This window comes from Podarcis liolepis (genome assembly GCF_965112155.1).
Source record: "Podarcis liolepis genome assembly, chromosome: 5".
Classification (NCBI taxonomy): domain Eukaryota; kingdom Metazoa; phylum Chordata; class Lepidosauria; order Squamata; family Lacertidae; genus Podarcis; species Podarcis liolepis.
In genome coordinates this window covers 17,580,842-17,597,668 of record NC_139556.1, presented here as the reverse complement: position 1 = coordinate 17,597,668, position 16,827 = coordinate 17,580,842, and the positions used below count along the sequence as shown (strand labels likewise).

General features: G+C 43.9%; 1 protein-coding gene across 31 annotated transcripts in view; it reads left to right on the top strand.

Annotated features, from left to right (window-relative positions):
• CAMK2G (calcium/calmodulin dependent protein kinase II gamma) overlaps window positions 1-16,827 on the top strand; it is a 162,429-nt gene that overhangs the window by 117,693 nt on the left and 27,909 nt on the right. For 16 of the 31 annotated variants that reach the window (XM_083502618.1, XM_083502627.1, XM_083502624.1 and 13 more), the window contains 2 exons: window positions 2,958-3,020; window positions 9,521-9,561. In XM_083502618.1, the coding sequence (XP_083358744.1) occupies window positions 2,958-3,020; window positions 9,521-9,561 (104 nt within the window). The remainder of the gene's footprint in view (window positions 1-2,957; window positions 3,021-9,520; window positions 9,562-16,827) is intronic. The other 15 variants (XM_083502625.1, XM_083502614.1, XM_083502611.1 and 12 more) reach the window with 1 other exon arrangement.

The window sequence follows — 16,827 nt, the reverse complement described above, 5'->3', positions numbered from 1 at the left end:
CATTAGTCTTCTGAATATGCAAGGCAGGAGGATTACCGTATTTTTCGCCCTATAGGACGCACCGTCCCATAAGGCGCACCTAGTTTTTTTGGGGGGAAATAAAGGGATTATTTTTCCCCCAGGCGCGGGGCTGGGGCGGGGGAAGCCCGAGCTTCCCCCGACCCCAGCCCCCAAACAGGCAGCTCTCTGCAAGCCATGGGAGCCCAGCGCCGGGCTCCCGCTGTTTGTGGAGAGGTCCGCGAAGCCTGGAGAGCGAGAGGGGTCGGTGCGCACTGACCCCTCGCTCTCCAGGCTTCAGCGAAAGCCTGCATTCGCCCCATAGGACGCACACACATTTCCCCTTCATTTTTGGAGGGGGAAAAGTGTGTCCTATAGGGCGAAAAATACGGTAGATTTGGGAAGGTGACTAGTCTTAATTTACTGAACCTGCTATCCATTCTCTATATATCTCTTCCTTTTGCAGACTGGTATAGAGTAGCTGAGATCTTGAGATGTGAGCACCAGGTTCCCCATTTCAAATCCCACCTCAGCCACAAACTCACTAGATGCCCTCAGGCACGATTCAATCCTTTGCACTCAAGGAGCTAATACTTCCTGATTTTACATGGCTTTTGTAAGGATCACTGCGATAACATCTGCGAAGTGCCTTGAATACTTGAAATGCATTGTATTAATGCTGTAGTCTTCTTCTCAGCGGGTTCCCGAAGAGCTTATCTGCTTAGTTTTCACTTTGGGGAAGAATGAGGTCTCCTATAACTTAACGAGAAGATTGCCGGGGGGTTGTCTGCCTCACTTAGAACAGAGCTTTCCAAACTGTGTGTTGCGACACGTTAGTGTGTCGGCTGCAGTGTGTAGGTGTGTTACGCAAATGCACCCCACACTCTTCCCGGGGCTGGAAAGGGGTAAGTTTAACCTCCGGTTTGCTAGTAAAATTTAAATTACTCTGTCACGAAACGATGCGTGTCTAAGAAGTGTGTCACCAACATGAAAAGTTCGGAAAGCTCTGACTTAGAAAATGGTGCCGCTACATCCTCTTCTCCCTCCTCCTCCCCCCCGCCCCATAAGTCCCTGTTCTCAGGCATGTTTTACTATCCTGTCTTGCTTTTAGGTGGACGTTTGCCCTTCCTGAAGATCCACTAAGACACCCAAATACTCCGTTGGTCTCTTTTCTGAGTGGTGGCGTAGAATTGCATACTTCCTTCTTCCGTTTTGTTTGATATCATCCGGGTGGTTTAACCACATCTTAACTTTGTTTTCTCATTGTCCATTTTATTAGGAAGGTGGTTTTAATACGGCATGCTATGTCTTGCAATGGCTGCACAGATGTGTGGGCTCACAGCCGCTTGGCTCTTTCATGACCCTTTTTGCTCCCGCTGAGCTAACCTAAGTTACAGATAGGTAGCCGTGTTGGTCTGCCATAGACAAAATAAAAAAATTCCTTCCAGTAGCACCTTAAAGACCAACTAAGTTAGTTCTTGGTATGAGCTTTCGTGTGCATGCACACTTCTTCAGATACACTGAAACAGAAGTTGCCAGACCCTTCTATATAGTGAGAAGGTGGGGAGGGGTATTACTCAGAAGGGTGGTGGGAATGGGAGATTGGCAGGTAGCTGAGATGAGCCTGTTGACGACTCTTAACGACTGTAATAGGTCTTACAGGAGAAGGCAAGGGGTGAGAAGGTGAGAAATGGCTTAGGCATGTATAATGAGATAAGAATCCAATGTCTTTGTTCAAACCAGGTCTCTCCATAGTTTTAAGTTTGGTAATGAGAAGAGAGAAAGAGAAGCTGCTGAATTGCAACTCATGCACACGAAAGCTCATACCAAGAACTAACTTAGTTGGTCTTTAAGGTGCTACTGGAAGGATTTTTTTTTATTTTGAGCTAACCTAAGGTTTGGCTTAATGTGTCATCGAAACCCAGGCTCACGGTTAAGCTGTCTCCTCGCTAACCACAAGCTGTAGCCAAGAACAGAACTCGGCTGCAGCTCATGGTTAGTGAAAAGATCTTAACCACAAGCCTAGTTTCGGACAACACACAAAGCAAAACCTTGACTTAACTCGGCACATTGGAGCAGTAAAAAGGACTGAGGAGGCTGCAAAGTGTGCAGCCCTAGTAAGTCAGAATTTGCCTTACTGTTTTGTGTGAACCAGGCCTATGAGAAAACTCAGTAAATGCGTATCAGAACTTTTGGAAGAGAAGTATCCAGACCCTCCCAGTGCATTTCAGTTTGGGAGAGGATGCTTAAGAACCTTGAGTGCTGAAGAGACAAACTACCATCTTTCCACTCTAGAGAGCTGTGAGAAATGCTACTCTGGAAAATGTTCCTAATAAGCTACAGCTCGCACCATGTCTGTACTTCCCGTGCAAAGGATGTTGATTTCCCTATTACTGAACTTACTATTTTTTTTACTGAACACATGTTTGGCACACAGTGGCTGAAGATGCTATGGTGTCTATGAACCCAGACGTATTGATTGAGTGTGTGGTTTTTTTGGGGGGGGAATTCTCACAATTTGATCTTTCATAATAGAAGATGTTGCAATGACGTTTGGATGCAAGTGTTTAGCACCCTCTGACTCCTCCCCCTTCTCCCCCAAAGCCTTTATTACTGCCTCTTTGATGTTAATGTCCCTCTTCTTTGACTTTGTCATCCCAGAACTCTGTATCTGAGAGCCTGTTTTATAAACACTGTTTACAGCTAAATCCTGCCATTTTCTGAACGCCGTTCCTGACGTCCAACCCTCTGTGCTGGATTCTGTAGTTCTATCTTAATGTTTTAAGGGGAATCAATTACCTTTTTTTTACCCCCTGTAATAGTGTGTTTCCCTTCTTCGATCCTTTCTTTCTTCCTACTTTTCCTTTCAAAACTAATTTACTTGCACCTTGCTCTCTCGTTGCTGTTGGGCCTTTTTGCTTCATTATGGCTCCTCCCACTGAATGATTGTGTCCAATCAGTTGGCAGGCAGAGCTCCGCCCCTGCTTCGGCCGCCATGAGTGCTGCCGGCCTGGCTGAGCAAGGTATGTGGCATGAGTCGTATATCCTGAGTGCCTGAACCTAGAGTTACCTATCCGCCTACCCTCCACCAACTCCACAACCAGTTAAAACCAGCATGCCAGTGTTTGTGAACCCAGTGAGAAGCCATCCATGCTTGCTGGCTGAGAAATGGGCATGTACTAAGGTATCCATCTAACCAAGAACCATAACCACATGGATTTTAAGTCTACTAACAAAGTATGCACGTTGGGTTCTTAACCCATTCCTGCAATGAATCAGCACATGAGATTTGGAGGCAGGGATTGGTCGGATGTGGGGTTGCCAGTGCCTGCTGTTTGAAGGGGATTTCAGAAGGTGAGTGTATCTTAGAGTGAGGGGACCAAACATGCCAGCAGACTGGCTTGGCAAGGGTGGGTGGCAAGCTTGTTCCTAGCAAAGTGGCCTGTCACGTTACAGGAAGAGGAGATGCAGGGTTGTCTTGCAATTTATCCACACGGTTGGGTATCAAGCAATAGCTTTCAGTAGCTTAGAAAGGTTACATTCGGTAGTTCAAAAGTTGTGGTTCCGAACCATCTGTTTGGAGGACCTGTGGGTTTGAATGCAAAGGGGGAAGCAAATAGGACCAGAAAAGGGGCCTCTTACAATGGAGGAGATCATCAACATGGATGTTGAACCTGAAGGGGAACTCCCTACACCTCCAGGACTAATGCCATCTGAGGTTTGTACCCTCTTCCACCAAAATCCCCAACAGCAGAGAGCAGTGTGCAGACACAAGTCTTCAGGCAGCTAAGGATTAATGTTCAGCCAAACCTGAGCCCCAAACCCATTACACTGACAGTGCCTTAGGCTCAGAAGGAATGAATCTGCTGAGCTGAAGCCGAGCCTCCACATAAACTGGGGCAGAAGTGGACCTAAGGACTTTCAGGATGAAGTGCCAGATTCCCTGGGCTCCCCTGGCCTGCTAGGCTCCATGGAGCCCTCAAAATGCCTGGGGCCACATCCCTTGAGCTTCTTGGGACATAGCAGTAGTCTTTCAGAGGCCTCATGCCTGTCAGCTGAGGAACTTGCAAGGTGGGGGACGGAAGGAAGGGGGAGGGAAGTAATCCTCACTGTGCCCTACTCCCCCACAAGTTCCTCACAGACCCCTATTTGTTCTACTTAATTTGCATGCTTGTTTCTGGGTGCACTATGCGTGTGGTGTTTCATGCAATATCTATATATACATAAAAATACAAATCACATTGCAGAATTTAGACTTCTCGCGATCCAGTGTTCCTGCCACAGAGTTCGGTGGGTGGGGAGTAGGGTTGTGCTTTTTGTGAGTGACTGGTGATAAGTACTTCAAGAAAGGAACCAGGTCTTTTACCTAGCAAAAGTAACTGCCTAATTTCACTATATGTTTTAGTCAATGTGCCTTAGGTGGGATGATGCCTAAGATCCAGGAGTGTGCAGGCAAGGAAATGAGAGGAAGTGGGGGACAGCCTCTGTGACCCATGAAAGGGGCCTTCCCCCTACTTTGCTGTGACACTGGCAAAGTTTATTTCTCCTGCCTCTGTTGTTGGCACTCAGGCTTGCAGACTAACTGGTAATTTCCCATGAATTAAACAAGAGGAGAAGGCAGAGGAATTCATCAGTCCCTCCAGGACTGCTTGGAAAATGTTTTGTCATTATATACCAAGTTATTTCTGCAACCATGAAGGCTTCCCATTTTCTCTCTCTGCCCATTAGTTTAAAACCAGGATGATCAGCCCGCCGGATAATATATACATTGTCCTTTGGGGAAGGGAAACTGTTCCCAAAATTGATACCAGCAGAGAACTTCAGGCATCATTAAAGATACTATTAATTTTTTTTTTTTTAAAAAAAGAAACCCATATCAGACTTTCTTAGATGAGACAGATTTAGGGACCATAAAGATTAGAAATTTGGGACTCTTGCTTTCATTGCGGCTACAGAATTTTTCACATACATGCTTTCGTGACATCAAGTTTAGCAGAGTCTGCAAACTCTGGGTCACTCAACCCTATGCCAAAATTGTGAGTAAGCATTTTAATATATTTATATATATATTTAATGTTAAAATAGTTTCTCAAAGCAGAACCTGACCTAACATCACATGGGGAAGTGTTGAGAGGGGTCAAGAGTGGATGGCAATGTGTCCCATGTCTGGGAATCTGCAGAGCATGGATGCAAAAACATTTCTTTACCCGAAAGGGACCTCCCAGGCAGTTTTCCTGGGGTCATCCCTGCTGTCGTCTTGTGCTGAGTTGTGTATTGTGCCCTGTGCTTTTGTTTTTTTTGTTTGTTTGTTTGTTTTTGGAGTCATCTTAAGCCGTGTCTTGTGCCTGTGTGTGGTGCTTCATCTGTGGGAATCCTACCTCTGCATTTCCAGTGTGTCGGCTGACACCTGCGGGCCACAGCTCTGAGCAAACATGCATCTTTGTCTTGTCTTGTCTGCTTGGGATGTCTGCTCTTGTCACCGTGTTGTAAATTAATTTATAAAAGTCTCCCCCAACCATCTTCTATTGCATGAGCTGCTTTAAATGAGTAGCAAATTTTTCTCTTCCTGCAGTGCTGGGCCAGTAACTGGATTTTTTTTCCTGGGGCTGTGTGGGTGAAGCATGTGAACTGTGGAACATTCATTAGGGTCAGGATGTGAGCAGATTTCCACAACTGTGTTCAAGCTAGCATTACCAGGCTCTTCCTGGCTGTCCTTTGCATCTCTTTGCAGTGCACAGTAGTTGCATAGAAAGTTTATTCCCACTGCTTCTCCTACCCAGCTATTTTTCTAGCCCCACTATAAACGCAGACTACTTATTTCCGTAATGCACATGTTAAGAGTTTCGGGGTGAGTGGGGAATTAATTAAATGCATTTTGCAGCCTGTTCACAATCTGTGATGGTCTATGACATTTGCTGCTCTTCCTAGTCCACCCCACCCCCATCCTTCTCCAAGCACTTGTGGGCATAGTTTTTTTTTTTCAGGCATTGAGGAATTTGTGATACCTATCACCTTAAGGTAGCTCCAAGTGCTCTAGAACCATGCAAATACTTCCTTGCTTTCTGTGTGGTGGTGGTGGTGGTGGTGGGGTTATAATTTCTGACAGGGCCAAAAGGAAGCTGCGAGACAGGTAAGGAAGTGCCCTTTCTTGGTTTGTGATTTCCATTGTTTAAAGTGGGCCGTATGTTAGGGTTATGCAGAGCAAAGCCGTAAGTTCTGTGTAACTATGCAGCTTGCTTACTCTTTCACCCTTCTTATTTCTTAAACCTTTGTCCTGCATTTTCCCCAGGGATGGAAGCAAATTCCAATAAGAAGCACTGTGTTTTCCTGTTACCTCTCCCTTGGTTCCCACCCCCTCCTCCATGTTGTCTTCTGTTCCAGACCAAACTAGAACTTTTGTGGCCTAACCTGATGTATGTCCACTTTGGGTGTGCCATGTGGTGTACAGTTTCTCTCTTTGCTTTTAACTCTCCTCTTGTTGAGACCTGTTTCGTATGTTCTGCTGGTGGCGTGATAGAACCTGAAACCCACTTCTGCATAACCAAGGCACCATGCCGTTTGTTGTTGCAAAGCCAGTGTAAGCAACGCATCACATGGACAGAGCAGCTGGTGTGAAAAGTGCTCACGTCAAAGTGGTTTTCCATGGCAGCTATGCTATCCATATTGCAAACGACACAGGCTGTAGTTGAGTAACCACCACCCCACCTCTTTAGCCTGGAAAGACTACTCAGAGAGGAATTTTCTCTCGTGCTTGTCTCTGTATCCAGTACAACTGACCACGTAAGGTGCTGCCTTTCCCCCCCAATATGATAACTTCACAGGTGGGGAGAGATCGATATGAAATTTCTGACTCTTTCAGAAATGTGCTTGAGCACTTTGTCATCCAGCACGCAGCAGAGTGGTTGTGCGCTGCAGTTATAAACTGTAAAAAATAAATTCCAAGCATGAAGCATCAGTTTCATACAGTGGAGTCAGGACTAATTACACAAGGGTAAAAAATTGATTTCAGTCCATGCAGTAGGCCTCATTAGATTCATATAGGTGATGTCTCCTTCACGCTGCCTCCGCTGTTAACTAAGACAGTGAACAGAGTTCCCTCTGTTCATTTGTAGCCCTGAAATTAACATGAAATGTAGAGGAGTTCTTGGAGAAACTTGAGATAGTATGCCTTTGGGGCAAGTGAAACTTCCAAGTGTCTATGAATGCAGTTTATGAGGGTGGTGGTAGCTGGGTCTTTTATTTTATTTTTTTACTTGTGTATAGAAAGTCAGAAGCTTTTTGTTTCTACATTTTTTTTACTCATGTAAATAGGGAAGCAAAAACACCTCCTTTTTTTTTGTTCGTTTGTTTTCAAGGTGGGCACAAAGTTTCAGAGGAATTTCAACTTCCATACAAACCAGCCCATATTCAGGATAATCTGGGATTCCAAATTCAGCGAGCAGGAAATCTTAACTCTTCTGATTGGTCAGATTTCCTTAGCCTAATATGTGGGTTGCATAATATTTCTGTTCAAGTCTTGGGTTTAAAACCTCCTTAGGCACGCAATAACTGTGTTGAGTGCAGTTCTGGGCCAAATTACCTTGAGTTACATTTGTTTTATGCAAAACGTGGGCTTTAGGGCGTGCAATGAGCTCCTCTAACAGAAACCCTGCCACCGCCACTACTCAGTGGGCTCTGCAAAGTCAATTTCGTACCTGTTTACAGCCCCAATATGTTCTACCTTGCCACTACATGATCCCAACCAGTTGCATAATGAACACAACGATGTCCCAGTGCTGTATAGCAAATCAGATTTGGCTATGTGATGACATTCACTGGGGATGAATTCCTTCCATAGCCCTTGCTAAAGAGAAAGGGGAGAAGAGGGAACACACGGCTAAGGCAACCAGGTTATATTTCCCTAACCTGCTGTACTAGAATCCTAGATTTGGGCAAGACCTCAAAGGCAACCCAATCCATTCCACTGCTGATGCAGGAATTTTCTGCTGCAGCACCTGTGACAGGTGACCATCTAGCTTCTATATAAAAATTGCTTTACAAGGAGGGACAAGGAAATGTTCATGAAGCCCACCCCAATTTTAGCCCAACCCGTTTTGAAACGTGTAGGAGATGCCAAAGAACACAGAACTTGGCTCTCTTGGGATTTTAAAGCAGAAACTTAACTATGCTTTCATGGTGATCACAAGGGCTAATATTTCCACACTTTTAGAAATAAAGCGAATGTTCTCTGCCTGCCATTCTCTGCATTGTAAGACTTTGATCCGTGCTGCCGTCCCAGCCACGGAAATTTCACATCATGCTTTCGCCTTGACCCTATTCTTGTACCTTCATGTGGATGTGACCTAAGCAGTTTTTAAGAGGCATTAGCATAAATTTGCAACTCATTTGTCCTACCGTGTCCCTAGAACCCTTCACCAACTGCAGTGTACAGTTTGTGGGGCAGTTCCTTTATGCCAATAGGCACCTGTTGAGTGAATTTGTTGGCCACGAAGTTGCAAGCAAATGCCGCTTTGCTGTTGTAAATGGATATGCTGAGTTGTTGTCCTTGGGCATGTATAGGTGGTCTCATGTGTGCATTGGGGGTCGCCCTGTATCCCTCTGCTACACATGCATCCGCAGTACATGTATACTTGTGTGTGACGTGTTTGTGTGTCTGCAAGCTAGTTGTTCGTTCAGACAAAGGTGACATGGCCTTGCTTTTCTTAAGGCGAAACAGGTACCCTGAATCTTGCTTATAGTCGTCTCCCTTGCGTTCTCGGCAGCTGCCAGTGCTGCCTTGCTTCTGTTCCCCATTCCCCACCGCGCAACGTGAGCCATCTTTTCCTGGTTCTTATTCCACGTGGATTCCCGCTGGTAGATTGGATTGGTCAAAGCACTTGGAATTCCCAGGCGTTGGCCACGCCCATCAACTATTACTTTTTAATAGGTAATATCTATGCATGAGCCACTTCACAGGCAAAATTTCCTGCATGGAAATCATACGTGTATTTCGCCATGTGTACATGCAGCAGGAACTTGCAGCTGGTCAAGAAAACTTTTGAATTCATTGCACACAACAAAACTACATGTGAGATTTGCACTTTTAATTTAAAAAAAAAGTGCTGATGACTTCCGTGGAGAGAAAGTTTGCCTTGTGTGAAGCAGCCTTAACAACTGTATTCAAGGGGTAATGTTCAGCTTTTGGAATTTAATAGATCCCCCCCCCCACTTTTTTATTGTCACTGTTAACTTTGAATATTGAAGGGATGGGGCAAGCAATGAAAGTGAAAAATTTGAAACCAAACCTCAAGAGCTCTCAAGGCCTGTTTTACTAAGCAGTGTCTTTGGTGTGAATACTAGGCAGGTTGCATAATTTGTTGTTTTGAACAAGCAGGAGCCTGAGATGGATATGGCTTGGCCTTTAAAGCCATCCTAATTAGCAAGGAAAACTTTCTGCTAACACTCCCATAAGACTGAGTTGAAGGGCAAGGGAGCAGGCGTTCACAAAATGAAGCTTACTTGTGTCTCTTATTTCTCTCTGCAGCTGCCAAAAGCTTACTGAACAAGAAGTCTGATGGAGTAAAGGTAGGTTTTGGATTTTAGCCCACCCTCTTCCTTTCCAGTCTGTTGGACTAGAATTGCTGTCCTTGACCAAAGGCCCACAATCATTCATGCACCAGAAAACAACTGTGCTTCTCCTCCTATGACTGTCTTCACCACTTTCCCACCTCAGCTCTGCTATTTACTGTGTCATTTATCTTTCTTTCTCTCCTAAGCCAGGGTTGTGTAAAAGATAGACTGGGATCTGGCGGCAGATCCCTGGGTGATTTTTGCAGTAGATCGGCAAGGGTTTCTGACTCCCGACTGTTTAAATATAGCAACACAAAACGAGTTCCCACCCAAAGTAGGGCACTGAGAAGAAACAAGCTAAATAGAGGTTGTGTGTGAAAGTACTGTAACAGGTTATTTCCTGTTACTGAAAATAAATTCCTAGGCTCAGAATATGCTCAGAGGCACCCTCGTTCTTTAATTTTACCTGCTATGTCTTTCACTTTGGTTTGGTGGATCTTTGGGTTCATAATAATAATAATAATAATAATAATAATAATAATAATATCTGGCAAGTCTGAAGTCTTCCCAGCCCTGCTCTACAGGTTCTGGAATTGATGTATGAGTGAGTTTATGTTTAAATATATAAATTAAAGTGGTATCAAAGATTTCAAATGCTATGAATTCACCGTGTCTCATTGTGGAGCTTAAAAAGAAGATGATGGTGATGTTGACATATTGGGAAATAAGAATCCATAAAATGAGATTGGTAAAGCGTTAGGACCCAGTACGTAATCCAGTTTCTGTAGTTGATCAGGGTTTTGTTGAGAATGCATATACATTTTATTTATTTATTACTTTTATAAAAAATGTTTATAAGCCACCAATTCATAAGGGAAATGTCAAAGTGGTTCGCAACAACTGTACATAAAACCATACCATAAAAACCATACAAAAAAAGTTAAAATCAGATTACTGTTGTGGAAATGTGTGTTCTTATTTGTCTGTATAAGCCTAATGGGATAGGAAAGTTTTCAGCAGGTGCTTCAAAGTTGAAACAGGAGAAGCCCGCTGAATTCTACTAGCAGAGTATTCCATAGGACAGGGCTGACTCTAAAGGCTTGGTTCCATGTTGTCAAATAGTCCTTGCCGACTCAGAGGACAACCAGCAACATCGCTGGCAGATGATCCTAGTGATCAAGCTGGAATGTAAGGGGTCAGGCAGTCCCTGAGCTACCCAGGATCTAATCTGTTCAGGGCTTCATAAATTAATACAAGATTTCATATTTTTCTCTACAACGAAGGACGAGAAGAATTCCTCCTGCATGTTTGTTTTTAATTAAGGCTTCTATTATTTTCGAAGCAGCTGTTAGATTTTCTGAACCTTGCACTCATCAGATCAGTGGTCAGCACAAAAGAGGAGCCAACCAAATACAGAAATTAGCTTTACAGAACCATGTTCCTTTTGGGGGGGCGTAGGGAAGTGAAGTTCCATTTTCTTTGGGGATAGATGTCTCCCATTGCCCTGAACCTCTGACCCCAAAGCTCCTTGCATGTGTGTGAATAAGTCCGCCCTAACTGTACATGTTTTGCGCATGTTTCCCAATTTTGACTCTATCCTGCTATACCGCTAAATAGGCAGCGTTTTCTTCATTTCATCTCCACAGCTCATATGTAAGATACAGGAGCGTTGCTCCTGTTCCATACAAAGTGAAAGACATCACCCTAAAATGATACCCCTGTGATGTTCTAATGAATTCTTGACTATTGATTATTCTCTCCGTTTGCTTTTCCTGTGAGTATTTGTGTTGGCTGCAAGGAATTGTGGTTGTGCTTATCTCACAACAAGTGCAGCAAATGAACTGCTTTCATTGGGATAATTAGTTTTTCTGTGGAATTCACCGTCCTGAATGCTGTTTCCAAATTAATTTCAGCCTTTCCCCCCTATAATCTCTGCTGGTAGTTTTAGCTCCTGCTGGGGAAAGAGGCAGGGAGATAGAATAGGATAAAGCTCCATAGTAATGAGGAGATAATTTAATGGTGTGATGTACTGTTCTAGGGAGGAAACTAGATGTTCACGGGTGTGATTTCTCTTAGAATTCCATTAATTTTCCTTTGTCTGTGGATTTCTTTGTTGTTCAGCTAGGACTCTGGGTTATGTGCTATCAATCTAGGCGTAGGCATTGTCCAAAATAATGTATTGCTTAGAAGCTACAGTGGTGCCCCGCAAGACGAATGTCTCGCAAGACGGAAAACTCGCTAGACGAAAGAGTTTTCCGTTTTGGAGGTGCTTCGCAAAACGAATCTCCTATGGGCTTGCTTCGCAAGACAAAAATGTCTTGCGAGTTCCTGCGGGGTTCCCCCCCCTTTTTTCTAAGCTGCTAAGCCGCTAATCAGCTGATCCGATAAGCCGCTAATAGCGCTAATCCGCTAATCTGTCAATGGGCTTGCTTCGCAAGACGAAAACCGCTAGACGAAGAGAATCACAGAACGGATTATTTTCGTCTTGCGAGGCACCACTGTACTGCCATATCTTGGAAACCCAGGAACTGAACACAACAGATAACTTACTAACAGGGTCTGTTCCACATGTTGCTAATCCTGTTCTTGTGAATAAGTTTACCCCATTAACTTATTTATCCTGGCTTGTTGCAATACTTCAGATGAACTAGAGAGAAGTGTGTGTGTGCTTTTGGCAAATTCTTTTCAGCTCTTGTAGAAATTTACTCTTCATCCTGTATAGTTGCAGAGAAAGCAAAGTAGCTAGTTTTACTCACAATCTATTATTTCTGCTTTCTTCCATAAGTCTATACTGGGCAGCTTAAAAAAATAACTTACCATGGAAGCCAACACTTGTTGAGCAAGGGATGAGAAAACCTGCCTCGGATGCGCTGGAGATGACAACCTAGAAATTCGAGTTTTAAAATGTCATATTGGAAAGGATGTGTGAGCTGGTGTTGCACAGCAGCTAAGAGACTGGGTCATGAATCAATATGATATCAATCGGAATTGATGCATCCACTATGAACACATCACATGACTTTAGTCAAGCTACTTTCAGCTTCAGGATAATGCCAATTAATTCAACATGGTTGTTGTAAGGATTGTAACAGGAGAATTTGTACGAAGCACTCTGAACATCTGAAAGCAACATATAAAACTATTATTGCATGTTTATAAACATTGTGCAATATACAGAAATGTGTTGTCGTTGCTTTTAATAATAATCAAAGAAGGGGAAAACAGTTAATTCGCCCTATTTGAGGATAAAGGGGGGGAAACAGTGGTTTTCTCTCAAGTGCGGATAGGACACACTGGCAGATGGAATGGCTTCTCCTCCAGGGTCGAAATTCATGACATCATCCAGAAGGAGGGGGCTCCTGCTTGCCTGGACCAGCCTCACCTCAGTGACAGAAGTCAAGGTGTGGAGAGCTCGCATGCGGGTGGCGCTGTGGTCTAAACCACTGAGCCTCATAGGCAGGGGTCAGCAACCTTTTTCAGCCGTGGGCCGGTCCACCATTGCTCCGACCATGTGGTGGGCCAGACTATATTTTGAAAAAAATAATAATGAACAAATTCCTATGCCCCACAAATAACCCAGAAATGCATTTTAAATAAAAGCACACATTCTACTACTGTAAAAACATGCTGATTCCCAGGCCATCTGGGGGCCGGATTGAGAAGGCGATTGGGCTGCATCCGGCCCCCGGGCCTTAGGTTGCCTACCCCTGCTCCTGGGCTTGCCAATCAGAAGATTGGCGGTTCGAATGCCCGCGATGGGGTGAGCTCCTGTTGCTCTGTCCCAGCTCCTGCCAACCTGGCAGTTTGAAAGCATGCCAGTGCAAGTAGATAAATAGGTACTGCTGCAGTGGCAAGGTAAACGTCGTTGCTGTGCACTCTGGTTTCCGTCTGTTGCACCAGAAGCTGTTTAGTCATGCTGGCCACATGACCCGGAAAGCTGTCAGTGGACAAACGCCAGCTCCCTCGGCCTGAAAGAGAGACGAGCGCCGCAACCCCATAGTTGCCTTTGACTGGACTTAACCGTCCAGGGGTCCTTTACCTTTTTTCACCTTTTTAGGGTGTTCAGGTGCGTGCACATGAACCACCCCACAGAATGTGCAGAGGAAGAATTTTGTTGCTTAAATTCCTTCACTTTGCGGTGGAATGTGGGCAGTCTGCCTCACTCTTAGTTGGTTTGGAGTCATGCACCCACACGAGAGACTCGTTGACTCTTTGGGTATTACCTCTGTTCTGTATTGTGGTGTTTTGCTTTAAACTGTTACGGTTGGCAGCCTTCTCGGATATATAGTCGGTTACTTTTCTTGAAATTATGTTCTGCATGGAGGGGTCTTCTTCTGGCACTGCTCTAGCATGGTTGAGGCAAGCAGGAACCAACTCTTCCTGGACGATGTCATCAGTTTTTATCCTGCCTGCTCCTAGGCGGAGCCATCCCAATTGTCAGACTAACCTCCTTCCACTAGGAAGAATTAGAATTTACAGGTAAGTGACAAAAACCCACTTTTTCATTTATACGAAAGCCAGTTTAGGGTAAATAATCCCTTGACTGTAAGAGCAGTTCAGCCAATGAGACGTGATTCATAGGGATGTATAGGAATCTCCTTCCTCAACAGAACATGATTTTCTGTGCTTCCTAAGTAATGGTAGTTCAGTCATGGTGGTGTTTTATTTCATTTGTATCCCATCCTCTCTGTAAGCTGGGCAATGTGTAGTGTTTTATTCTTGAAACTAGCCCATGAAGTAGGTTCAGTTGATAGGTGGTAACTGGGCCTAAGAGGAGCTTTGTGCGTGACTCGGAAAATGAAGCCAGGGTTTCCCTACCATCCTGTCCACTATGTCATCCCTGAACTGCTGAAACTCGAGTCTTGTGGTCAGTCTGGACATCCAGAAGGATGTGAATAAGCTAAGAAGGGAATCAGAGGAGGGTGAACAAATCAATTGAGGAGCTGCTTAGTAAGAACATTATTGGGGTTTTTTTATGTTTTACAAGACTACAGAAGATAAAATGAGTAGTCGACTTAAATCTCTGCATCAAGGGAGGGGATTAGCGTACCGTAAATGTTAGGGAGAAAGCAGCTCTGCAATGACTTTCTGAGGCCTTTTCAAATAAAAGCTAAGGCTAAGGGGATCTTTTCGATATGGGAGATCTGTGTTGAGTCAGGGGATTAAGTCAGGTAACACTTGGGTCTAGAACCCCTATATTTGTTAAGGAGAAACAGATGAAGAACAGATTTACATTTTTTTACTGAAATCATTGTAGTCTACCATTGTAGTCTGCCAGTGTGTCTTCAAAGTTACAAAGAGAGCAAATGCAGGATGCTTAAACAGTGAAGGTGTAATTAATAAATAAATAAATAAATAAATAAATAAATTACTAATAATTGTTGTGATGGAGCAGGATCCTGATAAACCTTCCAACTTGATGATGGAATGGAGCTGTCAGAATGTTTGCACACAAGCTTCTCTGAGGGAAGGGGAGATTGTCTGTCTACGATTAAACCTCACAAAGGCCCAAGTGCCAGAAGGAAGCCTGTGTGGCAAGCTGAGGCCAGGAGGAGGTCCCAGGAAATAGGGAAGCTAAGAGACAGGGAACCCAGTCAAGTTAACTGAAGTAAGTGTGCACTGAACTGAGAAAGAGGAACCTGCATGTGGAGCAGAAGTCAGAAAATGGGTGGTGGAGAAGGATATGAGGCAATGTCAACTCCTGACTTGAACTAGCTAGGCAGTTCCCAAAACCCACACTCAAAATCTCTTAAACTGCCATTATTAAGTGTAAAGCATGTGAAGTGTTTTCTGGCACTGTGCAGAGATGAAAAAGCAAAACAAAACTCTAACCACACACTTGAATCCAATAGACTTCATGCAAAAGGAAAAAGTGACGGGGTGGGAAGAAGAAAATGATAACATTCAGACACGAATTCTTCACAAAGTTGCATAAATAGTTCATGATCGGGTGGAGTGGCCTCTAAGAGAGACTTTTCTGTGGGATGAGGAACAAAGTGCCGTTGGTCCCTGCCAATCCACTGGAGCGGGTCCTGCTGTCTCCCCTTCCTTCTCCCCTTGTTCCATGATTATTTGTGCTAGTGTAATGGGTTTGTCACACTGAAGCTATTTGCTTTGCTTTTCCTTAACTGCCCGCGATAAGGCAATGCTTGAGAAGACCTACTATGGCATGCCTTGAGAAACTCCGCTTTAAAAGGGCTCGTAGGTTTGAACTCTTGCATGGCTTTGTATTCTACCTTGACAATACACTTGCAGTTCTGAGAAGAAGTTTCATGTCACAAAGATGTTCTCAGTGTCCTCGGGTAGGGTTGGGCAATACCTGGTTTTCAACATCGCAATATATCACCAGCTAAACATCGTGATATACTGATATATCATGATGTCTGAAATAAGGAGCTATGTAGAGGAAGTGGCTGGCTTCATGGTTTTTCTCGCATCGTGATTTTTGCATCACACACACACACACACACACACACACACAAACTAGGCAAGGTATCGGTACATCGTCCAAATCCAGTTTGAAGTTCACATTGTGGTAACGATTTCATACTATTCAGCATGGTGATATATCGCGAATCACGATGTGTGCGTGTGCTATGTAAAAAATCACAATGTGGGAAAAGCCATGATCATCACTTGCCTCCTGATTCCTTCTGCCCCTGTTGCTCTGTACTATAAAATAACAGTTGTAACAATATGTTAAAGGTAAGCAAAAATGTATCAGTTTTAGACCCCTAAGTAGCAGCAGTTTTCAGGATGTTACCAAATTCACTTCTACATAATTACATCCTTGTTTCAGACATCATGATATAATCGGTATATCACAATATTTAGCTGGTGATATATTGTGATGTTGAAAGCCAGTCGCCGCTCAGCCTTAACGCACATCATGATTCACGATACATTGCCAGGTCAAAAATCATGAAACCGATTATCACGATACAGAATGCAAAACCGGTTTTGGATAATATATCAATATATTGCCTTAGGCACAAACTGTGTTAAGAACAAGACTCCAATGCAGACAGCTTATGGCCCCATCCAGCTTTGGTGCAATTCCTGGGTTGAGGCCATCCAAACAATTAATTAATTGATGCTTTGTTCCATAGAAGTCCACTCTCCCCATGCTTACGTAGCAAGTAGGTTACTATAAGGCAAAACCACAACAAATAATGATAAAATCTACCACAAAAAAAATAAACAGACTAAGCCCCATTGGAAATAAATGGAACCTCTGAGTAGACATGCATAGGATTGTGTATGTAAAGCTTTTAGTAGCAG